The sequence below is a fragment of the Chiloscyllium plagiosum genome, unplaced genomic scaffold (genome assembly GCF_037043375.1).
Source record: "Chiloscyllium plagiosum isolate Xiang-an unplaced genomic scaffold, Cpla_swu_hap1 HiC_scaffold_6, whole genome shotgun sequence".
Taxonomy (NCBI): domain Eukaryota; kingdom Metazoa; phylum Chordata; class Chondrichthyes; order Orectolobiformes; family Hemiscylliidae; genus Chiloscyllium; species Chiloscyllium plagiosum.
The window spans coordinates 28,551,927-28,570,583 of record NW_028270144.1 but is presented as its reverse complement, the minus strand read 5'-3'; the positions used below and the strand labels follow the sequence as shown (position 1 = coordinate 28,570,583).

Genomic DNA, 18,657 nt, shown 5'->3' with positions numbered 1-18,657 from the left:
TGCTGCCAGCTCCATTGAGTTTCTCCAGCAATGTCTGCTCTTGTATTAGTCTAGTGTGCTTTTCTCGGGATTATTATAGTGAAAGAATTTAACCACATGATTAGACTTTTGTTTTCAAAACCTTTCCAAATGGACCAGATCACAGACAGACTTAAATAAAAATATTAAAAACTTCATTTGTAATCATTCAGGTTTAATAGAATTTTCTCACTAGCAGACATGATTAAAATTTTGTTAAACTACAGGATCAAATGCAAGGCTCCTCAACTGCCTTCCTTGAAAAGAAGGTTTTGCATTGTCAGAGTGAGAAAAATTCATACATAATCTTCATTCTCCACCACCATTGCTCCACTCCCTGCTTCCAAACACAACCACAGAAAAACATGGAAGATTGTTAATTGAAAACGTTTTCTGAACTTGGGCAGTTTACTGAGGAGCCGCTCAAGAATTCTTTCTTCAGTCTTAAAGTACTTTCCAGTGCAGGATTGAAGAACAACATGAAATTATTCTTAAAGAACTTGGAATTTTATTGGAAAAACGTAGGAACAGCAAACTTTTAATTAAATGTAAAATGCCTTGAAACATTTTTCCACAGAGGATTCTATCCCATTCTGGCTCCAAAAACAGATTTTCTTATTATGTTGTATACCAAGTAGGTGGAAGCAAACAATAATCAGGTGGTGAAAACAAGTCTTCAAAGCATGTCTTCAAAGATCTAGAAACTGAATTTAGTTTTGTCATTACAGTACCAAACTCTGCTTTTTAAGAAAATTTGTTTTTTTCCGAAAGACATTCTGCAACTACCACTGGTTAACAACACAACAGGCCAGGACAATTTTATTGTCAGAGTCAATTACAAACAAGATCCACTAAAGATGGGCTTTTATGTTAAAATATTATGAACTTAAGAACATTCATCAACTAACTACAGAAAAGACGAATTCAGTAAAGCCAGCTAATGGCCCGACATTTTCACAGTTCCCTTGTGATGAATTCATAAATCAGAATTTCTAATTTTAATGGCCATCAACAAATAGTTTTAACACCAAAATCGCTTGCTATGGACCGTGCAATATTTCAGAGATGCGTGTCATACAAACAACACACTACTGCCAAGATTTTGTAAATGCTGATTTATAACTGACTGTTGAAAGAGCACTTTCACAAATAGTCTGCATTTAAATCGTGTTTCTAGAAGTCAATGTACAAAGATAGAAGTCAGAACATTGTGTGAAGGACTGGACAAAGTTAAAAATCACACAACACCAGGTTATTGTCCAACACGTTGATTCAGAGTGCTGCTCCCTCATTAGGTAGCTAGACTGGAGGCATACAATCACATTTTACTGTCTTCCGAATAGCACATTGAAACCCTACATTCTTCAAACTCTTTGCCTTTATCTGTTGTACGTGTCCCAAAACTGACATTCAAAGCTATATATAGTACTTACAGAACTAGGAGTTTTTGTCGGGCTTTTGCATCGAAATGGAGAAGAATCTGATGACCTTAGATTTACGTGAGGCTGAGCAGATCCACCACATGGACTTTCCTCTGGAGAAGGAACGGAGGAGCTATCAGAGTAGCTTCTTTCACCATCAATAAACAGCTTTCTCCGAAGTGAAGATGCACTCAAACTTTCATGGGATTGGTCAGCAGGATGTTCCAATTTATAATGTTCACCTGAACAGAGAAATAAACTTACAGTAACATTAAAATTTACAAAATGCATTAAATCCAGCAATGCTGTGTAAGTGAACCTAATAAGGCCACACTGTAGGAATTTTGAATTTTCTACAAAAATAGCTATTATTATATCATATTGAATCAAGAAAACACAGGAAGTATTGTGCCCAACTCTGGTTGCTCTGCTTAGTTAGTCATAACCTTGGTGATTTCTTTCTAAACATAAGACACAAAGGGAGACTCATCTGTTCATGAGGGAACTAAGAGATAAAACATATTCAAAAAGTTGTAATATTCAAAAATAACAATCTTTGACTCCTCCACCCTTAGAAACTATCATCCCATCGCTAATCTTGCTTTCCTTTGCAAAAAGTGTTTGAATGTGTTGTTTCCTCACAAATTTCCTGAAACTCAATGTTTCAATCCCTCCTATCAAGAGTCCGCTCCTGCTACAGGACCTCAACGGCTCTTATAAGTCACAAATGACATCCTATGGGACTGTCACAAAACCCTTTTGGGAAAGGGATCTACATAACAAGGTGATCCAGAAAGGACAAACATTTTGTTCTTTTCTAAATTGTCCTTATCACTCAATTAAGATAGCGCAAGAATTAATTAATCAGATTATTATTTTTAGGGAGTGGAAGAGAGCGATAGAGTGCAGCAGAAACAACTCATAAAGGTAAACATAAGTTCAACATTTTGTCAGTCTGAGTGATCACTTTCAAAAAATACATGAATTTTTATACCTTACCTATTATTTTTTCCAGATCAAAGTCTACAGGTAAGGACAACACGGTCTGACAAGCTGCTACACACAGAAAAAATAAAATTTAAATTATTACATAAATCTCCTTAAAGTATGGATCATATTTAGGTTAACAGCATCATTCAATTTTATTGACATTATATATTTAATATGTTTAACATATAACATGAGCAGAAGCTCTGATCATACTTTTGAATTTTTTTAGGTGTCTCACTGTGCCAGTATTGTCACTATATTGCTTTTGTTAGAACAAATCATCTGATAACAGACCAGTTAGTCTGATATAAGTTGTGTATAAGTTGTTTGAACCGTAATTTGAGGTCCAATTAAGTATTTAGAAATTCAAAGGATAATTCAGAATAGATAGATTAAATTTGTTAAAGACACATTTGTCAACTGTAAGACAGATGTTTGAAAAGTGAATGTGCGCCAAAGGGAATATAATGATTGTGTACTTTCATAAGTAGCACAACACAAACCTTCAGGTACATCATATAAAGATGAAAGATAGCACCTTGATTACAGGAGGTGAAAGGTTGGTATTTATGTCTGTTAGATTAGAGAACACTTGCAAGTGATATAACCAAGGGTCAGTGTAAGAACCAATTTTGTCCTTAATATAGGTAGATGTCCTCCATGTAACTAGATGACTATAAAAAATGACAACAACACAAAAGTAGAGGTTTAGAAAGGAATTGTGCAGAGTCAAATTAGCAAAATGGTGACAAATACAGGTAATTAATTTTAGAAATCAAAATGAGGATTGGAGAATATGCTTAATAAAAAGGACAATGAAGCATATGGCCGAACAAGAGTACAAATGAATCATTGCAAAGTGCAGGTAGATAAAGCCGTTAAAACAGCAACAAGTGTTTTTAGTTTGAGAAATAGGAACTTAACATTTAAGAGTAATGAGACAATAATCTCATAAGGCAAAATTCAAGCATCATTTTTAATTTTGGGTAGATCACAACAGAAAGAGTCTGAATACCATGGATTAATGAATGATACTACACAGAAACTACAGTTATAATAAAGAGAGAGGAGATGAGACAATATACAATGGAGCAGAAAAGGTTAAGAAGCAATTTTAAATTATCAAGGATTTTGACAGATTGAATAAAGACCATTGCCTCTGCCTCTTAAGTCAGTGTCAGAAGAGTTATCACTTTAACCAGAAGAAGGAAAGGATGTTAGGAGAAATGTATTTTATGTAGAGTGCTGTTGGAGCATAGAAGGCTTTGTCACAGAATGTAATTGAGGCAAAATCCATTCATGGCTCTCAAGGAAAAAATAAACAAAATATTTACAGAAAGGAAGATGACAGATTTGATGAAGAGTATGGGGATGGGGATTATTTTTAAATTGTTTTCACGATGGATTGGATTAAAAATCAGCAGTGCGATAGGAAACAAGAGTAATGATCATGGATTCCTTTTTGGGCTGGAAAAATATATATGTGGCCCTATCTCTTGTTCAAATCATCAAGTTACACAATATATGAGGAACAAAATTATATCTTACAGTGATCCTTGGTTATACCAATTTCAAGTTTACAAGCATGATACATGGACTTAAGGAGTTATGAGGAGAGATTATACAAATCAGGCCTATTTTCTCTGGAATTTAGGAGGTTGGGGGTGATCTGATCAAAGTCTTCAAGATTTTAACAGGAAAAGACAGGGTAAAGATAATCTATTTCCACTGTTTGGCAATTCTAGAGCGAGGGGACCATAATCTGAGAATTAGGGCCAGACCATTCAGGAGCGATGTTAGGAAGCACTTCTACATACAAAGGGTGGTAGATATTTAGCACTCTCTTCTATGTTGTGGTTCTGTTCGCCAAGCTGGAAGTTTTTGTTGCAAACGTTTCGTCCCCTGTCTGGGTGACATCCTCAGTGCTTGGGAGCCTCCTGTTAAGCGCTTCTGTGGTGTTTCCTCCGGCATTTATAGTGGCCTGTCCCTGCCGCTTCCGGTTGTCAGTTTCAGCTGTCCGCTGTAGTGGCCGGTATATTGGGTCCAGGTCTATGTGTTTGTTGATGGAGTTTGTGGATGAGTGCCATGCTTCTCGGAATTCCCTGGCTGTTCTTTGTTTCGCTTGCCCTATAATGGTAGTGTTGTCCCAGTCAAATTCATGTTGCTTGTCTTCTGCGCAGAAGACAAGCAACATAAATTTGACTGGGACAACACTACCATTATAGGGCAAGCGAAACAAAGAACAGCCAGGGAATTCCGAGAAGCATGGCACTCATCCACAAACTCCATCAACAAACACATAGACCTGGACCCAATATACCGGCCACTACAGCGGACAGCTGAAACTGACAACCGGAAGCGGCAGGGACAGGCCACTATAAATGCCGGAGGAAACACCACAGAAGCGCTTCACAGGAGGCTCCCAAGCACTGAGGATGTCACCCAGACAGGGGACGAAACGTTTGCAACAAAAACTTCCAGCTCGGCGAACAGAACCACAGCAACGAGCACCCGAGCTACAAATCTTCTCACAAACTTTGAACTCTCTTCTATAAATGGCAATGGATGTTGGATCAGTTGTTAATTTTAAATCTGGAATATATACATTCTTGGTCTTAAGGGTTATGGGCCAACCGTAGGTATGAGGATTTAGGCCACAGATCAACCATGATCTCATTGAATGATGGTGTAGGCCTGAGGGGCTGAATGGCCTACACCTGTTCCTATATGTTCTCCAATCTAACTATAAATATGTCAAAGATCAAGATCTTAGTGTGGTGGGGACAATTTCAAAATTAACAGATCATACAAAACTTGGAAGCATTATAAACTGGGAGGAAGACAGTGAAAAACTTTGATAGGGCATTGATGGATCGGTGGAATGGATGTTTAGGTGGCAGGTGAAGTTCGATGCAGACAAGTGTGAGGTGATGCATTTTGGTAGAAAATACAAAATCAGAGGTACAATTCTAAAGAACGTGCAGGAGCAGAGAGATCATCGAAGGTGGCTAGACAGGTGGAAATAGCAGTTAATAAAGCATACCCTATTAACAGGCTTTATTAATAGGGAAATAGAGTACAACAACAAATAGATAGTATTGAATTTGTATAAGACATCTGTTAGATCTCAGCTGGAGTATCGTCTACAGTTCTGGGTGCTACACCATGAAAGAGATGTTAATATATTAAACAATGTGCAGAACAGATTTACAAGAATGGTTCCAGGCATGAAGAACATCAGTTATGAGGACAGATTGGAGAGGTTGCGATTGTTTTCCTTGGAGAGCAGGCAGTTCAGAGCAGATCTGATAAAGGTTTTCAAAATGCACGAAGTAGATAAGAAAAAACTGTTATCCTCAGAAAAGGGTCAAGAACAAGAGGTCACAGATGTAAAGTGACATACAAAAGAACCAAGTGTGATGTGAGAAAAAAAGCTTTTCACAGAACAAATGGTTCATGTCTGGAATGAAATGTCTGGAAGTGTGGTGAAGTAAGTTCAACTGAGGTATCCAAGAGATCATTGAATGATTATTTAAATGGGAAAAAAGGTGCAAAGAATGGAGAGAAACAGATATTGAAACCATCATTGAGTATCTTTATTTTTCCCATTTTTGGTTTGGAAATGAGATGTAAGTTTATTAAAAATGGAAAGAACAAACTACTGTTTGCAAATGGGACTTGGCCTGCAAAAGTAACTGCGATTAATCATTGTTCTAAGTACACTGCAGATGCTTGGCATCAGGAAGTATTAAGCTCAAGAAATAGAAACTGATTGGATGTATCATTGATCAATTAAGGGGAGTCCACTGCTGGCCGGCCAACCACAAAAAAATGTGAAAAAAAAGTGAGAAATCATAGATTAGACTGGTCTTTGCCGAGATTTATTTTGAGCAGAAGGTGTGTACTGAGAAGTTGGTTTAATCTCCAGTTCAAGAATAATTAAATATTCTGAGAAAAGAATCCCAGTTTATAAGAAATAAGTCAATATTTCTCAGAGCATGCTGGAAGCTATTTATATGGATAGGTGACTTCGGAATTCAAGCAAGAATCAATCCTTTATGTCTGAAATAAAACACATTGTTCAAGTATTCCAGATTCATAGTTGCAACTGTTATCAAACTGGAAAATTACAACTCTTAAAAATATTTATCCCTGAACTGTATCTGTTAATATTGAGTGTGGGGGTTACAATCAATGAAAAATGGGATTAAATCATAGACCTTAATTAGATTACCCATAGTTTAGCTTTGTTCTGAAGTTACAGTATGAACAATAAATTGTTAATTTCTATTTAACTTATAAACTTGCTGTCTGATAACTGTTATTCATAAAGAATAAATAGGAACAATTGGACAATTTTGAGATCATTGAATATTTAATTTCACTATTTTGCTGTCCCTGTATCATAACACACAGGATTGATAGCAAGTCACGGTGCTCATTTAGAGAACTGTGTTTAGCGAGCCAAATCGCCTTCTTTTGTACTGTAATACTCCTTGGATTCTGTTCTAATGGATGCTGACACAATGGCCTCCAACTATGCTGAAAACATTTTCAATATTCATAACCTTCCTGTGCTGAGACTGTAAATAGTTTTTAAGGTAGCTGAAATAATTTAGTGAAGATTTTTTAGTACTACCCGTGGCAAGTTATCTTAAGGGCACACACCAAAAAATGCAGACAAAATTTTAAACTTCTACTTTATAAGCACATTTTATAAGGTTACACTTTGTTATATTTTATCAAATCATATTCTTCCAAATTTGCATATTGACAAGCAAAAAGTAACAGTTTAAACATACTTGGAGAGCAAACCTGGCTGGACCTTACGAGAAATCAACTTCAAAACAGTTGACAAAGAATGAAGACTTAAAAGGAACACTTTCTTCAAGAAATTCTTTGCAAAGTGTGTTTTAAGGTTGAAAACACAAACCATAATTAAATCAGAGTCCAAACTTATTTTCACAGGAAGTTACAGTCTTACTTAAAAAGGGAAATGTTTAAAAAAGCAGATTATGAAATTTGACTACTCGGTTCCTATAGAAAAATACTGTATACAAAATGATGCATTGTTGTGCTCTGACTTTCAAGGATCTATGTGACTTTAGTTCTCATATCACTATGGATATTGAATGCATAGAGTTTTAGTACTACAACTTTGATAATTCAATTGCATATACATCGAGTGCTTGTTATCTAATATGTTCAGGTGTTACCAACATTGGATATAATTATATTGTAGGGCAATTCATGACTAAAATTATAGTTAAATCCTCTCCTCCCCCCATCCCCAAGGGAAAATTCAGCAAAAACACAAAGTAGTCCAAAGCAAATATGAAGCACAAAAATGAATAGACAGTTTTGGTTTGTTACAATTTTACTTCATCATGTCCTGTGCAAGTACTAGTTCACACTGAATTAGATTATTTTCCCATAAAAAGAAAATATGGAATCCTCCATCATTCCGATGGAGATATTCATGTATGTGCACCCCTTGCTTGCAAAACATATATCAATGCAGATACAACATTTTAATTAAACTAAATTAATGAGATGGTAAAACTAAAGAGAAAATGGGGCTTAGTGTCTTACTTGTCCAATGTCTAATGCGTTATGTTCTGTAAATTGTAAAATAAGTTATGTGATTGAAGTTAATTTTAGGTTCATTGAAAAAAAATAATTCTTAGTTCAGATTGGTACTTGTTCTGAACACACAATAAATAATTGATGAAATTGCAACAATTGAGTTGTAAAACTCCTTGTGCTAATGCATAACTACTAACCATTATGCATCCCAGGTAATCTAACAGATTCTTTCGATGTAACTGAAGAATTCCTCTCCCAGGATGAACCTTTAAGGAACGACAATTAAACACAATTGCTTTAGATGCACTGCATGTTCCATTAAGGGTCAAGATATAATCAAGTTGTATTTTAAAAACAGATGAACCTCACCTAAAGATACAAACCGAATCAGAATAAATGCTGGATTAGAATACAGAACATGAGTATTGCTGGAAGAAAGAAGACATTTTTTCAAAGTCTTTCATCTTGCACTCATCAGGATAATTCAGCACAAGCAAGAAACAACAATAGGATTTAAGGAAGAGATAACCGCCAACAGGAAAGCAAAAACGCATGCATATTGAAGACACAACACAAAGAGAGTTTGAATTTACTTTGATTAATAATTGTCCACCTTGCCACCTATCCACCAACTGACAGACCCCAACTCCACTAAAAGTGCACGAACACATGAATACCTTAAGCTCATAATGGGACACAACTCCAATACACAGCAGTCCTAAGTTATGTCATGCATAACCTTAGATAGTGTCAGAAAAGTATTTGACAATACATAGATAGGCAGAGGTGAGCTTGACCCAACATCCACACACAGCTGACTGAAGACCTCAGGACAGGAACTGTAGATATTTTTGTCTATACCGCTGAACCATTAGATATTTAAATCTGGGCTTGCCCCACTCTTTATGATATTTATTCATACAACTATTAGGAGAGTGCCTTAGGAATTACCAGACAAAGTGACCCAGCAAACTGTTAAATTATCTTGGAAATCTGATCAAAAAAGTCAAATTTATTCACTGAAAAACAACCTGAGTTTTATTAGTTATGCAACTATCACTGAAATTAAACAAACAATAAATTACATGTTCAAATTTTACTGAGGTAGATAATGCTACACTGATATAACTTGTTGAGCTGAACCAAACATGACTTTTCATCATTTACTTTTTAGTTCCCCGAACATTTGTAAATCTTGCATACTTAGCACAGCTCCTGGAATCAAACAAATCCTTTACCTTTGTGTTTACTGTTTCTATTTTAGATAGATAGAGATTTTGAATTTTTTTACTTAATTATTGAATTTGACAGAATTCAATATAGTGAGCCAAGAATAAATATCATGCAAAACGATCTACTGAGAAATATAAGCTGTGTCCTTATCCACACAACTTCAATCCTCTTTGGCAAAGTCTACTTTTGTGAAGGAAGACCTTTATAAAGAAGTTTGCTTCATAAATCAAATTAAAAAGTAATCACGGAAATTCACATACTTCTAAAACAAACATACATACATTTGGTTCGATGGGATTGTAGAATCGGTTTTCCTTCAGCTTGAGTCCAAGGAGAAGGGACGATGACACTCTTCAAAAAAAACTACAAATAAATCAAAATATTAGGATACACTATATACTGAAACATTAAATTCAACTTCAAATAATGTTACATTATAGTATCAGATCACTACTCAATCTTTTATAATTTTAGATATTCACCAGATATTGCTCAACAGTTCTGCTTAAGACCATTCCTGTAAGCAAAACTCTATTCCTACAAAATGGGGTGTGATATCGTCCACACAATACTTGACATAGCTGTACTGCCTAAGCTGAAGAAAAATTCTCATTACTGTGATCAGCTATTGAATAGCAAATAAACATGAGGATCATGGGACAAGCTATAAATCTTAAAGTATATCTTTTAAAAAGAATGAAACAGCAGGAAGTTTCTATGGCAAACCACTCCGCTATACAATCTTCTATGTATGTCCCCTTTGGTATAAATAACTAAAAGGCACAAGATTTCATTAATTCTGCCCATTATAGTAAATCCTCACTGTTGTCTGTAATGCGACTTATGCAGATGGTCTGTCTATTCCCAGTGAAGTCATTATGAATCCATTTATGCTGATTAAATAGTGTCATGGAACATCATAACTTTTGCACAAACTAGTCACATTTTTCTCAATTAACAATTCCTCAAAGATGTGAGGGGAAAGATTTAAAAGGGACTTGAAGGCAGTGTGTGTATGGAATAAGCTGCCAGAGGAAAAGGTAGGGGCAAATACAATTACAACATTTGAAATACATTCAGGTAGGTACGTGGATAGGGGAAGGTATATTGGATATGGGTCAAACGCAGGTAAATGGGGCTAGCTCAGTTTAGGAAGTATGGTCAGCATGGACGAGTTATGCTGAAGGGTCTGTTCCCATGCTGTATGTGTCTAATACACATGACCAACTGTGTTACTTCATTAACAAGACGGTGGCAAGAGTAAGACTCCTGAGGCAGGGCTCATTGACCACTTTTCCCCCCCCTCTTTTCCCTTTAATATCTCTTGTGTTGAGCACGGATGGCATTGGAGGCAGCAGGGATCCGAGCACAGACTTGTATTGGCGGTGAAAGAGTCGAGCACGGATCTCATGGCAGCTGCGAGTGGGCCAAGCACAGACCTCATGGCTGTTGCAAGTGAGCCCTTACTTACTTTTCCAGGCGAGCACAGAACACAGCATCAGAATCGGTGGCTGCTACATTAATGGAGGTGACGTTGGTGAGGTAGGCCCAGTGGTAAAAGATGGCGCCCGAGGAGCGGCAAAGTAGTCGTTGTTTGGGTCAGCAATTGGAGGCAGCAATGCAGTGGTGGAAGGGCATTACAATTACATCGACAAGGGTGGGCCCAGTGGTGAGAGATGTGACACTGACATTGGTGGGTCCTGCGCAGGCAGCAGCGAGGTGGTGGCAGAAGACAATTGGCCCAGCAGCGTCTTTTGCTGTCTGAAGAGTAGTGACGTCAACATTGGTTGTGTCCGAAGTAGATGGTGGTGGGGCAGTGGAGGAGGGATAGTAGTGCTGATGATGAGCTAGCTCAGGACAGATAGAATCGCTTTGAGCTTTATTGTTTTTTTTTCATTCTTAAACTATTCAAAATGGCACCAGATCATGGCAACAGTGGAAAAGCTTTTCACTTTCCACATTTTCTCTCACTGTAAAGTACACATGACAATAAAATCATTCATTCATCACGGGCCAATCCAATAGGATCTCCTTAAAATTATATGACTGACATTGCGACTGACAATCAAACATTTTAAAAAACAACCTTCCTCGCATTGTGTAATACAAATCCAAGTCCAGTAGCTCAGTCATTACAAATGATAATTTACTAATGAGACACCCTGCCAGAGATCCAAAAAGTGATCAAATAAACACTTTAGGAAGGATGTCAAAGTCTTAGGGAGAACACATAAGATATTTACCAAAATCCTTCAATTATGTGGTCAGTCCAGGAAAGCTACAACATTTCTAAAAGCAGGATGACAGGAGATTTAATGGAGCTTGAAATTATGAGGAAATATGATTGATGAAATAAGATATTGTTTCCAGTGGCAGAACAGCAGGTAACTGGAAGCTACGTGATTTAAAGTGATTTGGCAACAAACCAGAGGTGAAATCACTCTTATTCATACCTTCTATGCCTTTCAACTCACTGCAATAGTCTGTAAAAGGGGATGGAAATGGATTCTGACATAACTTTCAAATAGGATTTGGATAAAGGGAAGACTTTTGGCTGAAAGGAAAAATATTTGCTGCAGAATTAGATAGCCTGACGGATGCAATGTTGGAACGAATGTCCTCTTTCAGTTCTACATCATAATGAATGTAACTTTAATGAAGCAATTAAAAAAAGTTAACATTATTCAGTTAGAAAATGTTAAAATTTCAAATTGTGCTCTGCTTAAAATGTACTTAGTTCTAAAAAAAATGAATCAAACCTTTGAACTTACTCCATGGATTGTATTCACATTTGTCATGCATTGCAGATCAATGAAAAAAAATTGGCTTATGTGGTCAACGTCAGTGCATGTGGATGAATGACTAACACTTTAAGAACTGTGTTGAAACCATTCGCTCAAGAAGATAATTTATACCAGTTTGTCAGTAGAATTTGCTGACAGGATTCTACTTCAAATTAGTGTTATACTAAAACATTTTCTTTATTTTGGTTTGAGCACTTACTTCTTCAATGGCTTTTTGTTTTCTTGCCTCAATATCATTATCTAATCTAAAAGTATAAACAAAAAAAATACCATTTTAAATGTAATATTACTGGTACAAGTCTGCTAACATTAAAGCTAACTCTAGCACTTTTACGAAGAAAAATATTTTTCTACTGGTAATTTCACCAGAAATTCCATGCTTGTTTTCAACTTTTTAATACAAATTTTTGAACGAGAAATATTGTCATGTCAATTACCATGGCTTACAACTTAATACTGAAATTTAAAAAATTGTGATAAGAGATTTTGTCTCTCAATCAATGCAAGTGATAAACTATCAAGATTGCACAATTTATATCTGTTGGGGTCATAATCAGAAAGACCCACAATTCAAATACCTGCCTCATTGGAAACAAACAATATATTGGTATTAGTACACTGTTATCTGGAGTTAAGCTTAAAATCAATACAGGTTAAAGCAAATCTAAACCACTACAGAGTCTTAAATGCAAGATCATGAATCGCAGAAAACTCATACGCAGATACAGTAGAGAATAATGAAGGCAAATTGAAATTTGGCATTTATTACTACAAGAGTAAAGTGTAAAAGCAGGTAACTGCAACTGTATAAGGCATTAGTGAGACCACACCATGAAGCATTGCACATAATTTTGATCCCCTTTCTTGAGAAAGGATATAATTGTATTGCAGCAGTTCAGAAGAGGTTCATTAGTTTGATTCCAGAGATGGGTTTGTCTTATGAAGATAGATTGAGCAGTCTAAGCCTGTACACTCTGGAATTTAGAAGAATGAGATGATATAAGATGCAAAACGAGATTGACAAAGTAAACATAGAAAGAATGCTTCCTCATGTGGGACAATCTAGATCGAGAGTCATTGTTTTTGACTAAGGGATACCAGATTTAAAACAGATGAGGAAAAATTACCTCTGTGAAACGGTCATGAATCTGTGGAATTCACTACCCAAGAGTGCAGTGGATACTGGGATATTGAGTAAATTGAAGGAGGAGATTTTTCCTTAAGTAACAGGTTGAAGGATCATGGAGACTGGGCAGGAAAGTGGAGTTGAGGCTGAGGGGAGATCAGCCATGATCATATCAAACGTATCGATTGTGAAGTGGGCTTGAAAAACTGAATTGCCTACTCCCAACCCTAGTTCTTATGGGTAATTTAAAAGTAAAATCATGGGATGTGGATTTTACCAGCTCGGCAAACATTTATTGTCCATTCCCAGTTGTCCTGGTGGTGCGTGGCCTTCTTGAATGGCTGTGGTCTTTGAGGTGTAGGGAGACCCATTGTTCTGACAGGAAAAGGGATCTAGGTTTTCGACCCGAACACAGTGAATGAACAGCGGTATAGTATCAAGTCAGGATGGTGGTGACTGCAGGGGAACTTGGAGGTGGTCGTTTTCGTACATCTGCTGTCCTTATCTTTCTAGGTGATATAGGTTATGCATTTGGAAGGTCGGAGGAGCCTTGATGAGATACTGAACTCGTTGAGGAGATGATAATATTGTCAAAACTCACTGAATTGAAACTCAAGCAGGAAAATGACTCTAGAATGCCTCCTATCTTACCCAGCTAAATGGCAAACAAAAATCTAATTCATATATAAAAATGAGAAAGAACATCTAGTAACATATATGCTGATCTAATGGCTGCACTGTATGCAACTCATAATAGAGAAAACTGGTAACCTGGTGCAGCTCATGTATGCAGACTGCTGGTGAACATCTTCTGGATCAATTTCAATTGGATGCAGGATGGCAAGCTCTCCAATGGACCATCTGAATTTTCCAGGTGTCTAAGTAAGGAAAGTTGTATATTTTCAAGCTATCGAATGTAATTAAGAAATAACTTGCATTTATACACTGGTTTCTGACACTTCAGCAAACTTCAAAGTGTCAATGAAACATATTTTGGATTTAGTCACTGCTGGAATGCAGTGAAAGGCAAAACTGGTACAGCTCTTCCCTCAGTGCCAGTCTCAATGTTGTGATATGGATTAAACTGAAGAACGTGCACTCTTCCTGGCAATTTTCAAACTAGCAACAGACTAAGTGATCCCAAACAAGCATAAGGAAATTCTAACTCCTATCCATCTCTTTATCATAACTTCAATTTACTACTTGCCAATACATTCAAGGATTGCTCTTTCAAATATAATTTTTATACGGTAAAAATTCATTCTCCTAAAAAAAACAACTTAAAATTCAGCACTGCTAATTTGTGTTGTGTACAAAGTCAATTAAGTTACAATATTTTGCATTCAATGTGAGAGAAAAAAATCTTTAAGGAGTATCAAACTTACCTGTGAATCAGGTGTTTTCACTAATCTGAAGACTGAGGGACTGGGGACCACAGGTTCATGCAATGTTGCATAATCACTAGGGCTCTCAAAAGGATTTGAGACAGGAGGTCGCCCAGGTGTGTCTGGCGTTACGTGTATCCTGGTCTCACTCTTCAGATCTCCCATTACTCTTTCTTAAAGTACGTAGCAGCTTTCCACTTCTATTATTGGGAAACAAGAATCTTTACGAAATAAATAAACAATACATATTTTATAAAATGGCAAGTTTTTCACATATCTCTTTAAAAACAACTTTGGGTCACTTTTCTATTTAAAAAAACACTATACAAATATATATATAACTGATCGCATCTCGTCTTCTTTAAACCATCTTCATTGAATTGAAATTAGTAATAAGATCCTTTTTTTTGAGAAACCAGGAGCAGGCTCTTCAGCACTTTCATGGCTGATCAGATTATAATCTAAAATTCATATTCTTGCTGACACCTTTCAAAAATTTGCTCAAGGTTCTATCAATATCTACCTTATAATATTAAAGGGCTCTACTCCCACCATCTTTTCAGAAAGAGGGTTCTAGAGACTCATGAACCTCAAAACAAAAATCACTTAATCTCTGTTCTTAAATGAGCAACACCTGATTTTTAAACAATGACCCCTAGTTTTAGTTTCGCCCATACGATGGGACATTTTTTCCACATCTACCCAATCAAGATTCCCTTAGGATATTATGTGTTTCAATCAAGTTGCCTCTTACTCTTCTAAACTCCAGCAGATATAAACCCAGCCTTTCCCATTCAAGACAACCTATTCATTGTGGACTGCCTCCAATACATTTACATCCTTCCTTAAACAAGGTGACCAATACTATGCATCAGATGAGTCTCACCAGCGCCCTATTTAATTGAAGCATAACCTCACTACTTTTGACTTCAGTTCCTCTTATGATTCATAATAATACTTCCATTAGCTTTCCGAATTACTTGCTGTAAGTGTATACAATCCTTTTGCAAATCACCAGATTCTTTGCATCTCAGAGATCAACATTCTCTGACCATCACACAGTATACTCCATTAGCTACATCCTTACCCATTCACTTACCTATAAATATCTTTATGTTGTCTCTTAAGTCCACTTCACATCTTACATTTCTAGTAACCTTGTATCTATCAGCAATTCTGGCGGCCCATATATGCCGTAAAGTACGCCTAATTTATATCAATTATAAACCATTTACTATTGCAGGGTACTGGGACCTCAAAAAAGCACAACAATGCCTCTACTTCCTCAGAAGGCTAAGGAAAATCAACACGTCCACAAAGACTTACCAATTTTTAGAGATCCACCATAGAAAGCATCCTATCCAGATGCATCACAATTTGCTCTTCCCAAGTCAGCGAGAAATTACAGAGTTGTGAGCACAGCCCAGTCCACCACAAAAACCAGCCTTCCATCCATTGACTCTATCTACACTTTCCATTGCCTCTAGAAAGCAACCAACATAACCAAGACTCTGATTATACACTCTTCCACCCTCTTCCGTCAGGCAGAAGATATAAAAACTTGAATACATGTACAGCTTCTTCCCAGCTGTTATCAGGCTTTTGGATGGACCTCTCAAATGTTAATGTAGATCTCGCTTTCTCTGTGCAGTGGGTCTGAGGCTGTAACACTGTGTTCTGCACTCTGTTCTGCTACACTTTGTATGGTATGATCTGCCTGTAGAACATGCAAAACACTTTTCACTGTATCTTGGTACATGTGACAAAAATAAATCAAAACCAAATCAATCCGGTGGCACATCTTTACAAAATGAAGAACACCATTTTACGCCTACTTTCTCATGAAAACAAGAAATGCTGTAGGAACTCAGCAGATCTAGCAGTACCCGTGGAGAGAGAAGCAGAGTTAACATTTCAAGTCTGATATGACTCTTCTTCAGACGGAAGTATTAAAACTGAAAAATTTCCAAAATGCTTCATCCAATCAGTACAGGTCTCGCTTTCCCCAGCACTGGTGTTAGTACAAATGAACTGGAACCCATCTCTCCCACGACAGTCTTTCAGCTACATATTCAACTGAGGAGTCCGATTTGCCTAATGCCAGTTTGTCAGTGGCTCAAGTAATAATGAAAAGATTATGACTTTTGAAATGCTGCTTTTTTAATTTTGCACCTACCTCCTCATACTGACTATGCAAAACCTCCTTTGTCCTGCCTATATCATTGGAACTGACATATAGCACGACAATTGGATCCTCCCCTTCCATTGCAAGTTCCTCTCCAGCCCTGAGGAGCTATACTGAGACACGAGACCAGTGAGGCAAGTTATCTGGACTCATGCTTTTTGATGCACAGAACTTTGTTAATCTCCCTCATTATACTGTCTCCTACTATCACAACACTCATTCTTATTCCACCCTCAAATGGCTTTGTGTACCATGGTCATTAGCTAATCACTTCTGCAGCCCTCATTCTTACCCAGACAAGCTGGAAGAACAATTTTTAATTTTTAAGAGGCATTTCCTTAGTAATCAGATATCTTTAACATACTAATTAGCCTAAGCATATCATGACAGTAGCAATGCACCAGTACATGTACCATAGCACATCTGCTTAGATATCTTGTTTCTGTGGAGCCACATTAACTAATTCTCTGTACAATTCAATTAGCTGTTGTATCCATTGTCCAAGAAACATTTTATGCAGTTTAGGATTCTTCACATATATAGAACTGGAACTAATTTCTGGTTGAGCAAACATTATGTGCAACAAATAATTGCAGCTTTTCATGCTATATTAAAAGACAATTTATTTTCCTAAAATTTTTATTCGTGGGATGTGGGCATTACTGGCTCAGGCAGCATTTATTGTCCATCCCTAATTGCCCTGAAGTCACCGAGCCACTTTCTTGAACCATACAGTGTTTTTGAACATAAGATATGGGCAAAGTTGGCCATTCAGCTCATCAAGTCTGCTCCATTATTCATTAAGGTCAAGTTCATCTGATAATCCGCAATCCACTTTTCTGCCTTTTCCCCATAACCCTTGATTCTCCTATAGATACATCGATACATACAGAATATTATATTATATTGTATTAAATGTACATAATATGCTTCATATCCTATATATGAAATGTGCTTAATTGCCCAGCCTCTACAGCCCTCTATATAAAAAAAATCCAGGTTCACTACACCATATCCCTATCTTAAATAGGTGACCCCTTATTCTGAGATTATACCCTCTGCTCCTAACTCCCTCAGAGAAACAACCTTTCTGCATTTATCCTCTCAAATCTCCTAAAACTCGTCAACAACAGCAACTACATGACATCACAATGCTTTACCCATTTCTCTATTTTACAAGATAGAGAAATATCTTACCTATCTCTGTCTATTTTATGTTATATTCATATTTCACACCTCTATTTTACGTGATATTGATGAAAATTTCACTGTAGTCTCTCTTCAGTTTACAATATTTCACCCAGTATGTCTTTGTTTTAAATGCTATTGATAATGTATCATCCCAATTCCTCTATATTTTACATGACTTTGATGGTATTTCACCCAGTCTCTTTATAGTTTAGATAACAACATAAACACTACTTTACAAGATATTGATATTGATATTTTCCCTGTCTCTCCCCATTTTATATGATACTGATAATATTTTACCTCTCTTACATATTCTCGATATTCCACCCCAGTCTCTTTCCATTTTACACAATATTCCAACTTAGACTCTGTCTATTTTATGTGATATTTAAGTATATCTTACCTTCAACGTTCCTCTCACAAAGTTCGTTGCCTTGAATGTCCCTCTTGCAATCAGTGGCCAATCGGCAGCTTCCACCGGCGACGGCGGACAGCCAATCACCTGCTTTCGGCGGCGTCGGCCAATCGGACGACATGCATGGCCGCGGATCGCAACCAATCATCGGTCGCTCTTGGCGTCAGCCAATCGAAATGTCTTCTCGGGCGACGAACCGGCAGCTAATCGGCGGGTGAGGACCAGCATCAACCAATCAGATTCAAACGGCCGCTAGGATTCTAAACGGCCGCTGTGACCCATGAGAAAAGCCCTCAGAGAGAC

The 18,657-nt window shown here is 37.0% G+C and overlaps 1 protein-coding gene across 1 annotated transcript in view; it reads right to left on the bottom strand.

Moving 5' to 3' along the window:
- Positions 1–18,565, bottom strand: part of bora (bora aurora kinase A activator) — a 31,585-nt gene extending 13,020 nt beyond the window's left edge. Inside the window, exons 1-8 of the mRNA XM_043691369.2 lie at positions 18,343–18,565; positions 14,564–14,763; positions 13,950–14,056; positions 12,252–12,297; positions 9,530–9,611; positions 8,213–8,281; positions 2,439–2,495; positions 1,452–1,681 (exon numbers count right to left, since the gene is read on the bottom strand). Of these exons, the coding sequence (XP_043547304.2) occupies positions 1,452–1,681; positions 2,439–2,495; positions 8,213–8,281; positions 9,530–9,611; positions 12,252–12,297; positions 13,950–14,056; positions 14,564–14,728 (756 nt within the window). The 5' untranslated portion in view covers positions 14,729–14,763; positions 18,343–18,565. The remainder of the gene's footprint in view (positions 1–1,451; positions 1,682–2,438; positions 2,496–8,212; positions 8,282–9,529; positions 9,612–12,251; positions 12,298–13,949; positions 14,057–14,563; positions 14,764–18,342) is intronic.
- Between the last annotated feature and the right edge of the window lie 92 nt (positions 18,566–18,657).